Source organism: Papaver somniferum, chromosome 9 (genome assembly GCF_003573695.1).
Source record: "Papaver somniferum cultivar HN1 chromosome 9, ASM357369v1, whole genome shotgun sequence".
NCBI classification, from domain to species: domain Eukaryota; kingdom Viridiplantae; phylum Streptophyta; class Magnoliopsida; order Ranunculales; family Papaveraceae; genus Papaver; species Papaver somniferum.
Genome location: NC_039366.1, coordinates 103927305 through 103942710, shown reverse-complemented (window position 1 = coordinate 103942710; position 15406 = coordinate 103927305). Strand labels below are relative to the sequence as shown.

General features: G+C 36.8%; 1 protein-coding gene across 3 annotated transcripts; it reads right to left on the bottom strand.

Moving 5' to 3' along the window:
- Positions 1–6901: 6901 nt before the first annotated feature.
- LOC113313122 (dolichol kinase EVAN-like) lies at positions 6902–12683 on the bottom strand. Of its 3 annotated transcripts, none has more exons than XM_026561841.1 (15): positions 12514–12683; positions 10821–11142; positions 10589–10701; positions 10305–10511; positions 9973–10077; positions 9505–9575; positions 9337–9417; positions 9018–9247; positions 8666–8855; positions 8492–8557; positions 8286–8416; positions 8072–8186; positions 7881–7932; positions 7658–7758; positions 6902–7232 (listed from the first exon to the last, which is right to left on the bottom strand). In XM_026561841.1, the coding sequence occupies exons 2-15, from the start codon at positions 11009–11011 to the stop codon at positions 7119–7121; spliced, it is 1767 nt and encodes a 588-aa protein (XP_026417626.1). In that variant the 5' UTR covers positions 11012–11142; positions 12514–12683; the 3' UTR covers positions 6902–7118. The 3 variants fall into 3 exon arrangements, with proteins under 3 accessions (XP_026417626.1, XP_026417627.1, XP_026417628.1); XM_026561842.1 differs by having other exon boundaries at positions 8286–8374; positions 12514–12682; XM_026561843.1 differs by lacking the exon at positions 10821–11142 and having other exon boundaries at positions 12514–12682.
- Positions 12684–15406: the final 2723 nt, after the last annotated feature.

The window sequence follows — 15406 nt, the reverse complement described above, 5'->3', positions numbered from 1 at the left end:
ATACCAGCCACCGTTATCAAACAAACGGTCTTCCGGGTTGCCACCCGTAGATGGGGTGCCAATTAAGGCCTGACATGACGCGCCGTTATCAAACAAACAGTAATCAAATGCCAGGATAGTCCGATACCAGCCACCGTTACCAAACAAACGGTCTTCCGGGTTGCCACCCGTAGATGGGGTGCCAATTAAGGCCTGACATGACGCGCCGTTATCAAACAAACAGTAATCAAATGCCAGGGTAGTCCGATACCAGCCACCGTTATCAAACAAACGGTCTTCCGGGTTGCCACCCGTAGATGGGGTGCCATTTCTGGCCTGGCAATTCACTGTATTCTCTCAAGCTCAGCCGACTGTCTTTCTCAAATGATATGAACTTCTCAAAGAATTAGCAATCATCTCTAAGTCGATGGTATGAACTGTCATTATATGCAGCAACCATCCCTCTCATGTCATATGAGTTACCTCTCAGACAATAACCATTGCTTAACTCACAAGCCTAGACAGATGATATGAATTACCTCGACCAGTAATAATCATCTCTTGTCTTATAGGTTGTACAGTTATCAGATGGTATGAATTATCTCGGAGAGACAATTATCACCCCTTCACTAGGTAGTATGAACAACCAGCATTGTAACTACCTCTTACTAATGATGTATATATTGTCAAGTTCGCAATCATCTCTGAATGTATGGTATGAACTGCCAACAACAACCAACCCTTTCCAGATGATATGAACAACCTTGCAGAGATGTGCTGAACCGCATAGAGGCTGCCTACGTACCCTCTCCGTTGCTCAAAGGGATCAAGCACGACCGTAGTTCGTCATCTTTGTTTAGATAGTATGAACTACCTTCAATGATAGCAACTACCTCTCACAGTGGATAGGATAGTATGAATTGCATAGCAACAACTATCCCTATCTTGCCGCATCACCAAAGGTGTGATAATAGTTACTACTAATGGGAGATAATTACCAACACTGGCTAGAACTAGTACACGAAATACTGCATTTAAATGGTCACAAAGATTGTATTTTTTCACATTTAATTAAATACAGGAACATATATTCTAGCAAGTTTAAGTATATCTATGCATTAAGAAAGGACACATCCCACTGCTAAACTCCATCCATGAATCCCGAAATTAGAATGCTGCCAGCAAACTCAAGACTAACTAAAAGACTTCATGCATTCAAATGGAAGGAGCTGGACGTCCATCAGTATTTAACTTTCATAAACAAATCAACTGGCTGTTGGAAGTATCAGAAAAGGTTACAAACAACTACACTAGATTAGACATTCATTTCAATACTTAAACAGCCATCATCTCATTTAGCCATCATTCAACCAAGGATCTCAAAGAGACCAACTCTACCAACTAATTTGCAACAAAATAGAATAATTTAAATAATCGCCAAGTCTCAAGAAGTGGCCAACACTTGGTACAAACAGTGAGTGGGTAGAGTAACTTATACAAAAAGGAAAATGTAAGGTTACTAAGAACCAAGTGAAGTGGAGGGCCTGGGAAGGGAAATCAGAACCCAATAAATCTAACAAAACTAGTTGAATTAGATACTACAGTTTGAAAGCAAAACAAGTTCTCATAAAAATGTTTGCACACTTTGAAAGCTTAGTCTAGTGCACATACTAAATTTGGTTTAGTTCGTTCCAAAAGAATGACACAACTTAATATTATAAAAATATAAATCCAAAAGAGATTGGATTTATGAGAAACCTGCTGCAGTACACTTAAACGAGAACCATTCGAAGTCCATACCAGCCATCTACTGGCATACATAAATCAAGTCATCATGCAAAATGTCCAAACTCAAATTGCCTGTAAAGTTGCTACAGAGTTATTATTTCACTTTGTATACAGATAAAGACACCCAAAATGACTATCATTTTATATTACCCAAAGATAATAATTAAATGGACAGAAGACTCCATATATGTGTGAAATTGGTATGAAGTACCAAACGAAGATTTATGAACATGCTAACCATACCATGGTGGACTACACGACATGTTTGTCAAAGGTGCAAAACAGTACCCTTAGCCATACCATAAAGAAAAGCGCAATATATGTTGGTACTAGTCTTACCAGGCTCATGACAAATGATGACCTAATCATTTCATTCATTAGCCACAAGATAAATGAACCATAAACTCCAAATTTGAATTTCCACTATTTACCAAGTATGTACTATTATTAACTTCTTCTTGAGATTAATCTCTCAAGGACGATCCAAGAGCAAAGCATTTGTACATAGCGCTAATCAACACGACTACATTTTATCAATTTAACCTTGCATGAGAAATACTACAAGTGGAGCATATGCACTATGGGTATCAGCCCGCGCAAGAACGATGTGCATTCATATAAATTTATCAACTGTCAATTAAGAAAATAATCTAAAAATAAGTGTATCAAGATATAAATGATTGTAGAGAATGAGAGATGGTTATACACTCTTCCATGCATCAATAGGTACAACACAGCAGCTGCACATACCAAGGGTGACTAGATGGATATACATTCTCACTATCTGGTCCATACGGACTCTGCAAGCATCTAGCGGGAAATGAAATTAAAATTATCATCATCCTTTGTCATACATCTATTTCTAGCTACCTTAAATTTTGAACATCAAAATTTGGCCAAATCAGCTAATTTTTACCTGTCCGTATCGGACAGTAACGATTTCCTTTACCCTCTCCAGATACATGCAAACTGAAACACCCGAAAGGAATTATAATCATTAGCTACTAGTACCTAGTAAAACTGTAAACAAGCATGTATCCAAGAGAAAATCAAACACTTTCTACAGGTCACAAGGAATTACTCCAAACTCGTCAATGGTCTTTAGTCTGTACGTGGTAATTTCCTAAACCAAATTCTGAAATTTAATTATACAACCCATGCAAAGTACCGAGGAAAAATACCCATTTCATGGTTTGAAATACTCCAATATCCTCCTCATGCATAAAATCCAATCACATAATTATCAATTCGTTTAAACTTTTTCACAAACAGGTTGTAAGCTACAAATGAAAACAAATTTACACATTTTCACAAATAGGTTCTTTCTTCGACAAATTTACTTAAAAATCATTTTCAAGTGAACAAACTCATGAGAAGAAGTTTCCGTACCTCTATATCTAAACATCTCTACCAACATCATCTTGATGCAAAAACCCAAGCTCTCTGTCTTATTAACTCACTTGAGGTTCATCTCTTCTTTGCTTTAAGCAAATTCTTCAGCACATAATTCCAACAAGAACCCAAGCTTCCTAATCACATCCGGAATCTAATTAACCACCGGAAGTTGCTCAGTTTCCTCTATATATGTTGCTGATTTTTCCAACCCTAGCTTAACTAAAAACTCACCATAAATTATATTCCTTAAAGTTTGTATATATGATGAGTCATGGGTTAAATCTCTAGTTCAGATACAACAACTCCTCAAAGAATTACAAAAAAAATGAACACTCGATTTCAGAGTACCACAATTTCACCGGAGAAAATAAAAGAGAAAGGTAAAGAAGATGTACCCTATGTTCTTCTCTCTGTTCCTTTTAATTTGGTTTTTGGATAAAATTTACAAAGGTGCCCTTGACTGGATACTAATGCAACATGTGCACATCATGCATATAGGCCTATTAAGAAACTCAAAAGGTTCGAACTAGCGCTGAATTTTCTTTCTAGCATCAACGTTTATCATTGAGGCAACCTAAAATGTTAAAGAAAACACTCGAGTATTAGAGACGGGCACTCTTAGAGTAAAATTTAATTAACGGGTTTAGTTAAATTTGAGAGAAAAAAGTTTGACTCTCACACTTTGGAAGCCAATAACCAACTTATAACCGCCACTTGAACCGTATTGCATAACTGTTGCGCTTTACTGAATTCGGCCTTGATCCAATGCTCAGCCATCTTGGTCATGACTCTCGTAAACTGCAGTTAAAAATAGCTGTATAAAGTTCAAGTACTTTTATGAGTTTATCAGGCTATTCACATGAGCAGAACACTAGATAATTACTTCTTAGCCCACTAGGAAAAGAAATAACTGATAAAAGATCCTTATCTTTCTTAATGGCTCGATTTATCTTTAGGAGTTGTTTTTCTCCTTGATATTGTTGTATGCATTTTTTATCAGGAGTTGTTTTTCTTCTTAATATTGTTGTATGCATTTTTTAACTCTTTTTTGTATCTTCTGGTCATCTCATTTTGTCAGTTGCTAACTGCTTTTGTGATTCTCAGGCATATGAGAGATGCTTCCAGAATCTTCATTATGTAGAGCGACACGAGGAGCACACGATTACGCATGCAGTGCAAACCGAGTATAAGAAAACAAAGGTTCGCGTACAGGCGTATTTCTCCCCTCTCATTCTCTCTCTCCTCGCATTCCTAACTTCGAAATAACTTGTTTATTCACCCCTAATTTCCTAAAATGCTGGACTGGGACTTGTTTCTTTTCCTATATATATTTATGGCCCTCCCCTACCACAACAGGGAGTAAAGCTGGAAAAACTGATGAACTCGTCCTAAATCTAGCCTGTTTCAAAAATGTCAAGTCAAAGGTAAATAACCATCAAATAGAGGACCTTGTGCGACTCTTAACGCATCTTTTTTCACAATTTGGTGGTCATCCCTGATGTTCGATGTTTCGAGTAGGTTGTGGGATCAAGGAACTCCCATAACACAGTTAAAGCACTTTTTAATGCTCTAAATGCGGTAAGTGGTAGATTATAAGACAAGTTCATCAAAATAGTTAAATCACTGACAATTCTTTGACAAATTCATTTGCAATCTGTACTATGGAATATGATTTTTCTGTTAAACTTTCTTTGTTCATATTGAAACTCCCAAAGATGTTCAAGAAAAGTTTGGGCGAGCTGTTGTTGAGTCACATCTGCTATAAGAAGAGGTATTTTTACCATTTTCTTCTTTAGTTCCTCAGTAACTGGAAGAGATAACTCTGTCGAAAGTAGGAACTAGGAACAAGAAAGTTATTGAGTTACATAAAGAATTTGCACATTATTTTTGTTGTTCATTGTTTCTCGTTATGTTTTCTGTTGGCATGATGCATACTGTAATAAAGATATGCTTCATAAGTGAACTGGTTTCCAGATATCTTTTGTCGGTAATGAATGAGAAAATATACATGCATTGACGAGAAAGTGAAAAGAAGTGCCGGGGATTGTTGAAGTTTTCAATACTGTAATGATTTTTATTTCTTCTTGGTGAAATACTCTTTGCTGGGAACTGAATTAAAAAGGAAAGGGAAAGAACAAATTTCAGTTAAGTTGTTAGAGCTTTTATCATTTGGGTCCCAATGTTGTGTAGGTTTGGTTTTGGGGTTTGATGTTACAACTCGAGTACTGTCTCTCACCTTCAACTTTAAGGGTGTATATTGTTTTGTTCTTTTAAAATACTTGAATTTGTTTGGAGATAAAGTTTCACATGGTGATGCAGAGCTTGTGTTATTTTACTGTCTTACTTCAAAGAAACCCATTACATGGTGTTTGTTGTTGATGGAAGGTGTTTGGTAGTAGGTTGTCCTTATTTATGTGGAACTGAGCTCCACAAATCAGGGTTAAGCAGAGGGTAAGAAATAAGTTTGATAATCTACTCCACGAACGATACTCCGAGTTATCTTCATCTCATGAAAATATTATCATCCATATAAATGATTTTAGATTTCAGGATTCATCTCCATTAAGGTAATTGTGTGTGTATGCCTTTGTCTCGAGAATTTAAAGAGGTTGACTTCATAATACTAGCGTGTGTAGAGCGGAAAGTCCTATGCAACGAGTCTAAAGGGTTTTAGAAGTTTACATAAGATGTTAAGATTGCTTCTGGAAAAAGAATGTGTTTTAGTCTAGCTTTTGAGAAGCCACTTCTGCTACTCAGAGCAGTTTTCTGCTTCCTCTTTTTTATGTAGAAATACTTGAACATGATGTGTATACGGCACAATTTCACTCTCACTGGCACAGCTGACAAAATGAAATTTAAACTCACTGCCAATACCGAACTAGAGTTCTAGTGGGTAACAAAGACATACACTTCGCTTTCAAAACTTTTTCTTTGGGGATGCACTGGCACATGGACACTTATAGCAGGTATACTGGACGCGTGTACTGTGTTTTTGGACAAGAAATTATATACCGTGTACTTGCTTGGTGGTAGTTGTAGATGAAGAGCATTATCAGGGGAGCGAGAAGAGCAGTTAAATTAACCCGTCACCCGTTGGATTGATTTTACCAACGGTACGGGAGAAGTGCTCTCCCGTACCGTTTTGCAGGAGAGCTAAATAAGCAAGCACATTTGGAGCCGTTAGATTAACCCATCACCCGTTGGATTGATTTTATCTTTACTTTTCTAGTTGTATCCAGCTAGCGAACTTAGCAAATTACAGGGTGGTCAATATTTTCTTTTTCTTACAATTTTATTGTTCGAGTGTTGCTCTGTAAACCATTTTTAAAGTTAGAAGAAACCCTTTGCTGTGATTGCCATGCAGTGCTAATACGGAATATGTGCATGTAGTTTATGATGAGATTAGATGGGGCAAAGGATCTTTTCACTGTCAAGCTTAATTCAATTCAATGTTCCCTCAAATTTTTGGTTTTTAAAATATCCCCCTGCTAACCCTGGAATATTTTCATTTTCGCGATGTGAAATTCTTTGACTTGTAATCTGTCTTTTATAAGCAAAACCCTGTTAAAGCCGTTTTCTTGTTTTGGATCTGTAAAAAACTCGGCTCAAACAGTTAATTGTATTTAGAACAAAAAAAAAACAAGTACAGATTAGTTATTCAAGGCTATCAGATTAGTACAGCAGACAGTTCTTCAAGGCTATCGGATCTTTGTAAAAATGGTGATGGAGACGAACAGAATGCAGGAAACACAAAACCTTCGTATAACTCATTTAATATTATTCAGTTTCAGGTACAATTATACAAGGTGCTATCTCATTCTCTATATGAACTAGATATTACAGCTGACTTGCCGCGGGATAGTAGAGAATATCTACAAAAAATTGTGCTCGAGGAGAACACGGTATTAAACGAACCAGAGAAGGCTCCTCATCTAATAATTCCTAGTGTCCTGTACTCACAAACAGAGAAGGCTGTAGAAGACAAGTGGAATGAAGGCGTTATCGAGTTGTGCTGTGTACGCCTCTAATAACCCACTCGCAGTCACAGCTATGAGGAGGGAGATCCAGTGCTGCATTATTAGAACATTCAACAACGATTAGGGAAAACAAATGACTTGGTCGAAGTCCTAAATTCCACAAAAATTGAGGAAAATGATTGCTTTGTTTGTAAAGGTCCAGTAAGGCAAAAAAGTAATTGAATTACATACAGCGATGTTCACAGTAAGGCGTACTGTAATCATTTTCAGCCAGAAGTTTTTGATAGAAATGCATGATGTTAAGGGTCAAGGCACTAGTTTAACTGCTAATTATGATCAACGGGTTTCTATTTTCAAAGTTAAACCAAGTCTTGAGATTGATGTTCACAAGCTACTTGGATACAGACTTGTCCACTGAAGCATCATAATAACCTGTGTTCCTCAAAGTTGACTGTAGCTGGAATAACTAACATGCATATTTGATAATACCACCCAAATAAGATTCGATGTTTCATTACCTGGGAGATTATAAAACCAGTTGATGCTAGAAGTGGAAGGAGAACAGAGCAAGCTGCAAGAACAGATGTTATACCCGCTGCAGTACCTTCAATGGTTTTCTCTGACAAGAAAAAGAGCAGAATATCCTTATTACTATTAAGTAACACAAAATAGCAGGTCTAAACCGTCAATGCTGCTAATAGGTACCGATGACTGAACTTCAAAGATCACAAAGTTACTCACTGCCTGTTTTGCTACACCTGAGAACCCCATACTTGTATCCGACCATTGATGCCTGAAGACAAAACAAAAGCAAACCCAATAGAAACTAAATAACTTTGGAAGGGGAAATGTTCCATATATCTCAAGCTAGTTCCTATTTTAACTAGTTCCTATTTAATGCAAAGTAACGGTAACAGAGAAAGTAAATTCACCATTGTATCTCCAATTCCTAAGCTCAAGATTCCAGCGAAAGGGGCAAGCGGGCGATCGTTGAAATCAGTCGACAACCATTTAGGAAGTGCACATCCCAGCAAGAGTGAAAAATGGCTGCGGTAAGAAACTGACATAAGTAAGACCCAAAAATATTGAAAAACAACAATAACGCAGAATTAGACCACTCGCCATCTGAAGACAAATCTGTAATACCTGACAATAAGGAACTCAGAGTCGCGATGGTCTGTAAACGCATTCATGAACTGGTTAATATGCTTCCCCAAAGGCCATATTTTCCATACCTGCCTACACAAGTTGTGGTTATGCAAGGGTTCACCAAAGAACTGCAACAAAAGTGTAACAACAGTAAAATAGAAAGAAGTAGCTTATCAAACATTAAATCTCTTGAGAATACTTACTCGAACAATTTCTAATATCAAGAAAACAGCCAGAGCAGCACCAAATGCTAAATCAAGGAAACTGGACTGGAAAATGCAAACAAATTTAACCAATGAGAAATACTGCTATACATGGAGTTATGAACTAATGCAATATATAATTACAGAACAATCATCAATCTTTTCTTAAATCACCTGGAATATAAGAGCTGGTGAAAACATTAGAACAGCCACAAGATGGTAGTATTTCCGAAGAAGAATCCTCTCAATTTTGCTACTTTTTGAAATATTATAAAAGCGCAAAACTGATGCACATATCACAGAGACCCAATATATACATAGTGCAAGCCTTTTCAGTGGCTCTTCGAACACAAAATTCAATATCCTGCCAAAAACCAAGTATTTGCAAAATTAGTCATATTGACAGATACCCTAGTCTTCCCCACAAAGTGCAGAGCTGTTTGATTTAAACATCCAGTGCTAAAATTGAGCCAACTTAATTTCCTAAATCACCAAATTGACGAAAAACACCGAAAAGACTTTTTACCATAATAAAGGATGATGGTGAAACCCCTGAACAAACTGCATCCAGGCTGGGGCATTCATGACTAATGTCACTATCAAAGAAGCATAAAAAAGAAGAGACCTCTCAATCACTTTGGAATCTGTCTCTTCAGCTGCACGAGTTTGAGGACTAATCCAACCTGACAGCTGGTGATAAATTCGTAGAAAAAAACCATAGAACACAGGAAATACGAGAAGGCTGATCAGGAATCCCTGCAGGAAAGAACAATTAATGCCACAGTTACAGGAATTATACTCATCCAAATATTTCATCCAAATCCATTTCTTCGATAGAAAGTTACCTGAATAATGGTAATAATCTCACTTCTTTTAAAACCATACAGTTCAGAAAGTAACTCTCGCGAAATGAGAAATGTGTTGAGCTGTGAAAACAAGGAAACTTCCGATTAGGAATGAATTATACAGAGGAGTGAATATAAGTAAAATAAATATACTGACAAACCACAAACCTTGGCAAGAGTGTAAGCTGTCATGTCACCAAAATAGAGAACAAGGCCAGAAGTCACCAGAAGTGCTTCACCTATGAAGTCATACAAATTGTTAACTTAAGGTATACAAAACCAAGAACCATCTAGGTTCAAAAATAGTGACCAGTATTTTTCCAACTATAATTGTCTTTTTCATTTGTAGATCATCTTAATTCTGTCATTGCGAAGGACTTCAAAATGATTAGATATTTTAATTATCAATATTTCTAAATGGGTCATCTTGTTTGTTACCCAAGTCCCAACCAATCCCATTTTCCATTTAAGGATGAGATGCCTGCTCGATTCTATGTTTTTCAATCACCTAAACAAATTCTATGATCTACTCAAAAGAGTGTTCAATTAAAACTAGAACGTAGCCACTGTACTCCTGTAATATGCAACCTCGCAACAATGTGACTACTGAAGAAACTGACAAAAACCAATAAATACCTATGGAAGCGCATGATGGGAAAGCGTGAAGAAAATGCTGAATTAACTTCACAGCTGCTAATCCATGACAGAACACCCAAAATAATTTCATCGCTAAATGCGAACCTGCAAAGAAACAGGAACATAGTGTTGGCTAAGTCGTATCCAATCTATAGAACTTCAGAAACCGAAGGCAATTTACTTCAGCACTTAACTGGAACTGTCTATTTGAAGAAATTAAACAATTAGACATTCCACATAGATCTACAGCAAGTTTCATTCTTCTCGATCAAATCTCACCCATTAAGACATCAGTGTAATAAACTGGTTAGTGTTAACAGATGCAAACTTACCAAAATCAGATTGCCGTGCAAGAGAGAAACAGCAAACTGCCACATAAACAGACATGTACAATAAGCTAATCTCTGTGCCATGAGAGCTCCGAAACCTCAAAAGACTTGTTGCGTTGGTCGAATGTCGAATTAAGCAACAAAGGAAAAGAAGCACCCCGAAACAGGTTGCAGATACAGCCCAATATTGAACAATCAAATAATCGAGCTCTGTCCACCAAACAAAACAATATCATCAGACACAATAACACACAAATTGAAAAGCAACATCACGATTCAAATTCTACCTTGAGGTCCAATATCTTTCGATTCCACCGCTCTCGAGAGCTGTATCAACCGAGAAAGCATAACAGATGGTAAAGTAACTGCTCCCAGTAGTATCCCAGAAGAAGCACCTGGCCTAAACAACAACAACAACAACAAAAACCCAATTAAGGCAAAATTTTAAACACAAATCCCTAAATTCTTCTCATTTCATTAAATGCAATTAAAATTTCTAATTATTAATTATTTACAAACCTAGGTTTGAATTGATTCAAGGATGATGAATTTTCAGCGGAGATCTCAATAAACAAACCAGCAAAAGCTAATAAACATAGACCTAAACTTTCATAATAAAGAGATTTTGGTATACAGAAAAGAATACGAGTAAGGAATAGAACAACAACTGTTCTCTCCCCATTGAAGAGAGATACAGCAGAAGTCGCCATTAGAGAGAAGAAGAAGAAGAAGACGAGAAATCCAGGTGAGCGCCTAGACCCAGACTTGGAAATCAAGAGGCGCGCCGAGACTTGTTTTTTCTTGGGTCTTTGTTTTGAATAACGCGGGTTTGTTTGGTCACCTAATAATCATCATCAACAAGAATAATAATCAAACATGAATAACCTTAGCAGTAGATAAAGGGTTTCATCTTAACCCTAGCAAAAGAGATTAGAACATGATGAAGATGATTAAAACACAATGATATTAAACTTAAGAGTTGATCCATAAGAGTTGATCCAGGTAGAATTGGATGATTATAACACACCACAGCAAGCCCTATTTATACATAAAATTCTCTCAATCCACCTTCAATTCGACAACTAACAGTGACCCACTTACCCAATACGCGTTTTCTGACAATTTTTATCTTCAATTCTTCTCTGCAAATCCCTTAATTGGATGCTTTTCCATCTGTAATACATAACCCTAACTCTATCTCTCTCAAATAGGGCTGTTAATGGAACCTATCGAAACGGTAACTAGCTCATCCATTACCGTTACCGATATTTCCTACCGGAATTCCGATACCGATAATTTCCGGCGGAATTTTAAAAATCTAAACCACTACAGTTCCATTAAGTTACCGGATATCGGCAATTTTACCGATAAATACCGGTATGTGACAACATTATACATAACCTAATTCTCTGCCTGTGTGACATTATTTGCCTAATTTGAACAAAACAAATAATAACTGAATCAGAATCTTGCTGACATTAGTGGCCTAATCTTGCTGACAAGTAACAAGTGCACATAGGTACAATGAACTTCTAAATAACAGGGAAACAATAGCACTTAGTGCCCAAACTATTGGCCACAAACAGGCTAGTGGTAAACAATTCAATACTCCGACATTCCTAACAGCACCTAAAGCATTAAACAAAATCAAACATTATTGGCTAAATCCACATGTCAGCAACTTTAAGCGCAATTCATACATAATCTGGACTTAGGAGGTACAAATATGTCCGGGTTTGTATCAGCGGAATCTTGCAGGAAAAAAAGAAAAAAAAAAGTCCCAGCAATAGATATCATGAAACATCATATTCACCTTATCCAATGACCAAAAAAGGTTTAATGTGGCTCCATTCTAAAATCACGAAATGTTGCAGGCGAAAACAAATTACATATGTTTGACAAAAGCAGCAGAGAATAACAAAAAAAAGCATTCATATATGTCCCAGTGACTAAAATCATAAAGGTTCAGCAAACAAACACATACCAGGACAAGCATCTTTCCCCTAATTTAATTTCGATTTGGTAAAACAAACCCTAATTTTGAAATTCCCAATTTCAGATACTAAGAAACCCTGATTTCATAAGGCCTAATTTCAGAAACACTAATATAATGAATCAACCATACCAACCATGTCAAATTCAATTATAATGAACAACAAACTGACTGCAGGAATCGATTTTAACAAAAATAAACAAATTAGGGAAATCTTACTTGTTAGTTGAATGAAAACTAGGGAAATCTTCTCTCCAAATGAAAACTAGTTAGAATCTAACTCATGATTCACTGCTCATGATCTCTCTCTCGATCTCTTTCCCTCGATCTCTCTCTCTAGTTTATCAGTGAACTGAGTAGTTTTTCTTTTCCTTTTGTTTCGAATAGAAGAAGATTAGGAGAATAGTGAAGATAAGAGACAGGGCAATCCTAACACGTACAATATACACGTGTGACAATAGTTACCGTACCGATAATAAACGGAACGGTAAGTGTCTAAACCGATACCGTTCCGGTAAGGCAAAAATTACCGATAATTTTTCATTACCGATTTCCGATTGCCGTTAGAAATATTTCCTATAGGAACTCGGATTATCGATTACGGAATCCGGAACTCGATATTCTATTAACAGCCGGTCTAATTCATTAGACGGATAATTCCATAAATAATATACCATCACAAACCATCAAATTTATCAAGGACAAGATTAGTGCACACGTTGGTGTGATTCACTTGGGGCTTACTCCTGGCAGTAACCGCCATGATTTGGTCTCTTTTTTTGGACCAAAAAGCCTCTCCGTGTTTTCTTTCCTTAGCCTGCCTATCCGTCTGATTTTGGTAGATTCTGAAAACTCTAAGGGCAAATATGACTCGGTCGTTTTCCTCCCTCGCCAAAACCAGCGAAATACATTTAGCCTACATTTAGCCATCAAAGGTGATGACACCCAAAATGACTATCATTTTATATTACCCAAAGATAATAATTAAATGGACAGAAGACTCCATATATGTGTGAAATTGGTATGAGGTACCAAACGAAGATTTATGAACATGCTAACCATACCATGGTGGACTACACGACATGTTTGTCAAAGGTGCAAAACAGTACCCTTAGCCACACCATAAAGAGAAGCGTAATATATGTTGGTACTAGTCTTACCAGACTCATGACAAATGGTGACCTAATCATTTCATTCATTAGCCACAAGATAAATGAACCATAAACTCCAAATTTGAATTTCCACTATTTACCAAGTATGTACTAGGGCTGCACATGGGTCTGTTTGGGTCGGTTTTGGTCTCATCCACCACCCAACCCACTGATGGCGGGTAATAGAAGTTGTCATCCGCAATCAACCCAGCATTACAACGGGTCGGTTTTTACCCGACCCACACTACGGAGGGTTGGGTCGGGTGGGTAGCGGGTATACCCGTCCTAATTGTTCCTAAAGAAATTTGGCATGACTTTTTTAACTAACATTCAATCATCTTAAAATCTAAATTCAAACATTTAAAATTTTACAACAAATTCAAGTTTTAATACTGCAAGTATGCAACTGAAACTGAAATCCTGTAAGTTCTAACACTGCAAGTGTCTCCCATAATTGTAGCAACACCTTCACAAAAAAACTCATTTAATCTCCATCATCAGAATTAACAGCATCATCTCATCTCCTTGATTCCATAATCATTTCAACTCAGCTACTGCCTACTACCAATAATCAGCCATTAATTAAACCCTTGATTATCCTCCACCATTTCTCAAATCAACAACAACATCTACAATTTCTTCTTGTAACAACCGACATTTCATTCTCAGATGCAACGTTTCATCTTCAATTCCCATCTGCAATTGCCTCAATTCATTTATCACCAATTCTTCTCTGATTAAGAACCTTAATTTCACCATCTTATTACCAACAACATCAATCAACCACAGACACATCTTGTCTCGAATTCATCTTCTTCTTTCGCCAGAACTCATCTACACCCACAAATCATCATACATAAATACTGGAACCTAAAAAATCAACATACCCACAAATCAAAACCTAGAAAATCATCATACCCTGATAAAAAAATAATCCCAAATATAAAAAAAATCTACTTCCTTATCAACATATTAGTTATTTTCAACCTTTTAAAAGAAACAAATACAGAAAAAAAAAACATGCAAATGAATTAAAGAACAAATACAAACCCAATACATCAAATGAAAAACAAATTTCAATCAAAGTATCAAACAAAGAGATTCAAAACAAAAGAACATAAACTCTAATAATAAAACAATTCAAATCAAAGAACATCAACTCTAACATTCAATTGAATCATGTAATGAAATTACCTTTCTGGAATTTGACGGTGGTATCGAACTGAATTGGAGGTGATTTCGATTTAGTGGTGAAGAAGGAAGACTGCAGAAGAGAGGAAAGATAAAAAGAAACGGAGAGAAAAAGGCGGTTAGGGCTAGTTAGGTTAGATTTTTGACTTATATATGAGAATTGACGGCTAGGATTAATAGTTGGAAGATCTGGGGTTAAGGTAGGCGGGTGGGCGGGTTGGTTCGGGTGACATAAGCTGCTACTCACAACCGACCCAACATATGGTGGGTTCAGATGTTATCACCCATAGTCGAACCGCGTCTAGGTGGATTGGGTTGGGTGCTGGTATTTTTCGGCGAGTGTGGGTTGGGTCGGCGGATAGGGTCGGTTTTGTGCAGCCCTACTATGCACTATTATTAACTTCTTCTTGAGATTAATCTCTCAAGGACGATCCAAGAGCAAAGCATTTGTACATAGCGCTAATCAACACGACTACATTTTATCAATTTAACCTTGCATGAGAAATACTACAAGTGGAGCATATGCACCTGTCCGTATCGGACAGTAACAATTTCCTTTACCCTCTCCAGATACATGCAAACTGAAACACCCGAAAGGAATTATAATCATTAGCTACTAGTACCTAGTAAAACTGTAAACAAGCATGTATCCAAAAGAAAATCAAACACTTTCTACAGGTCACAAGGAATTACTCCAAACTCGTCAATGGTCTTTAGTCTGTACGTGGTAATTTCCTAAACCAAATTCTGAAATTTAATTATACAACCCA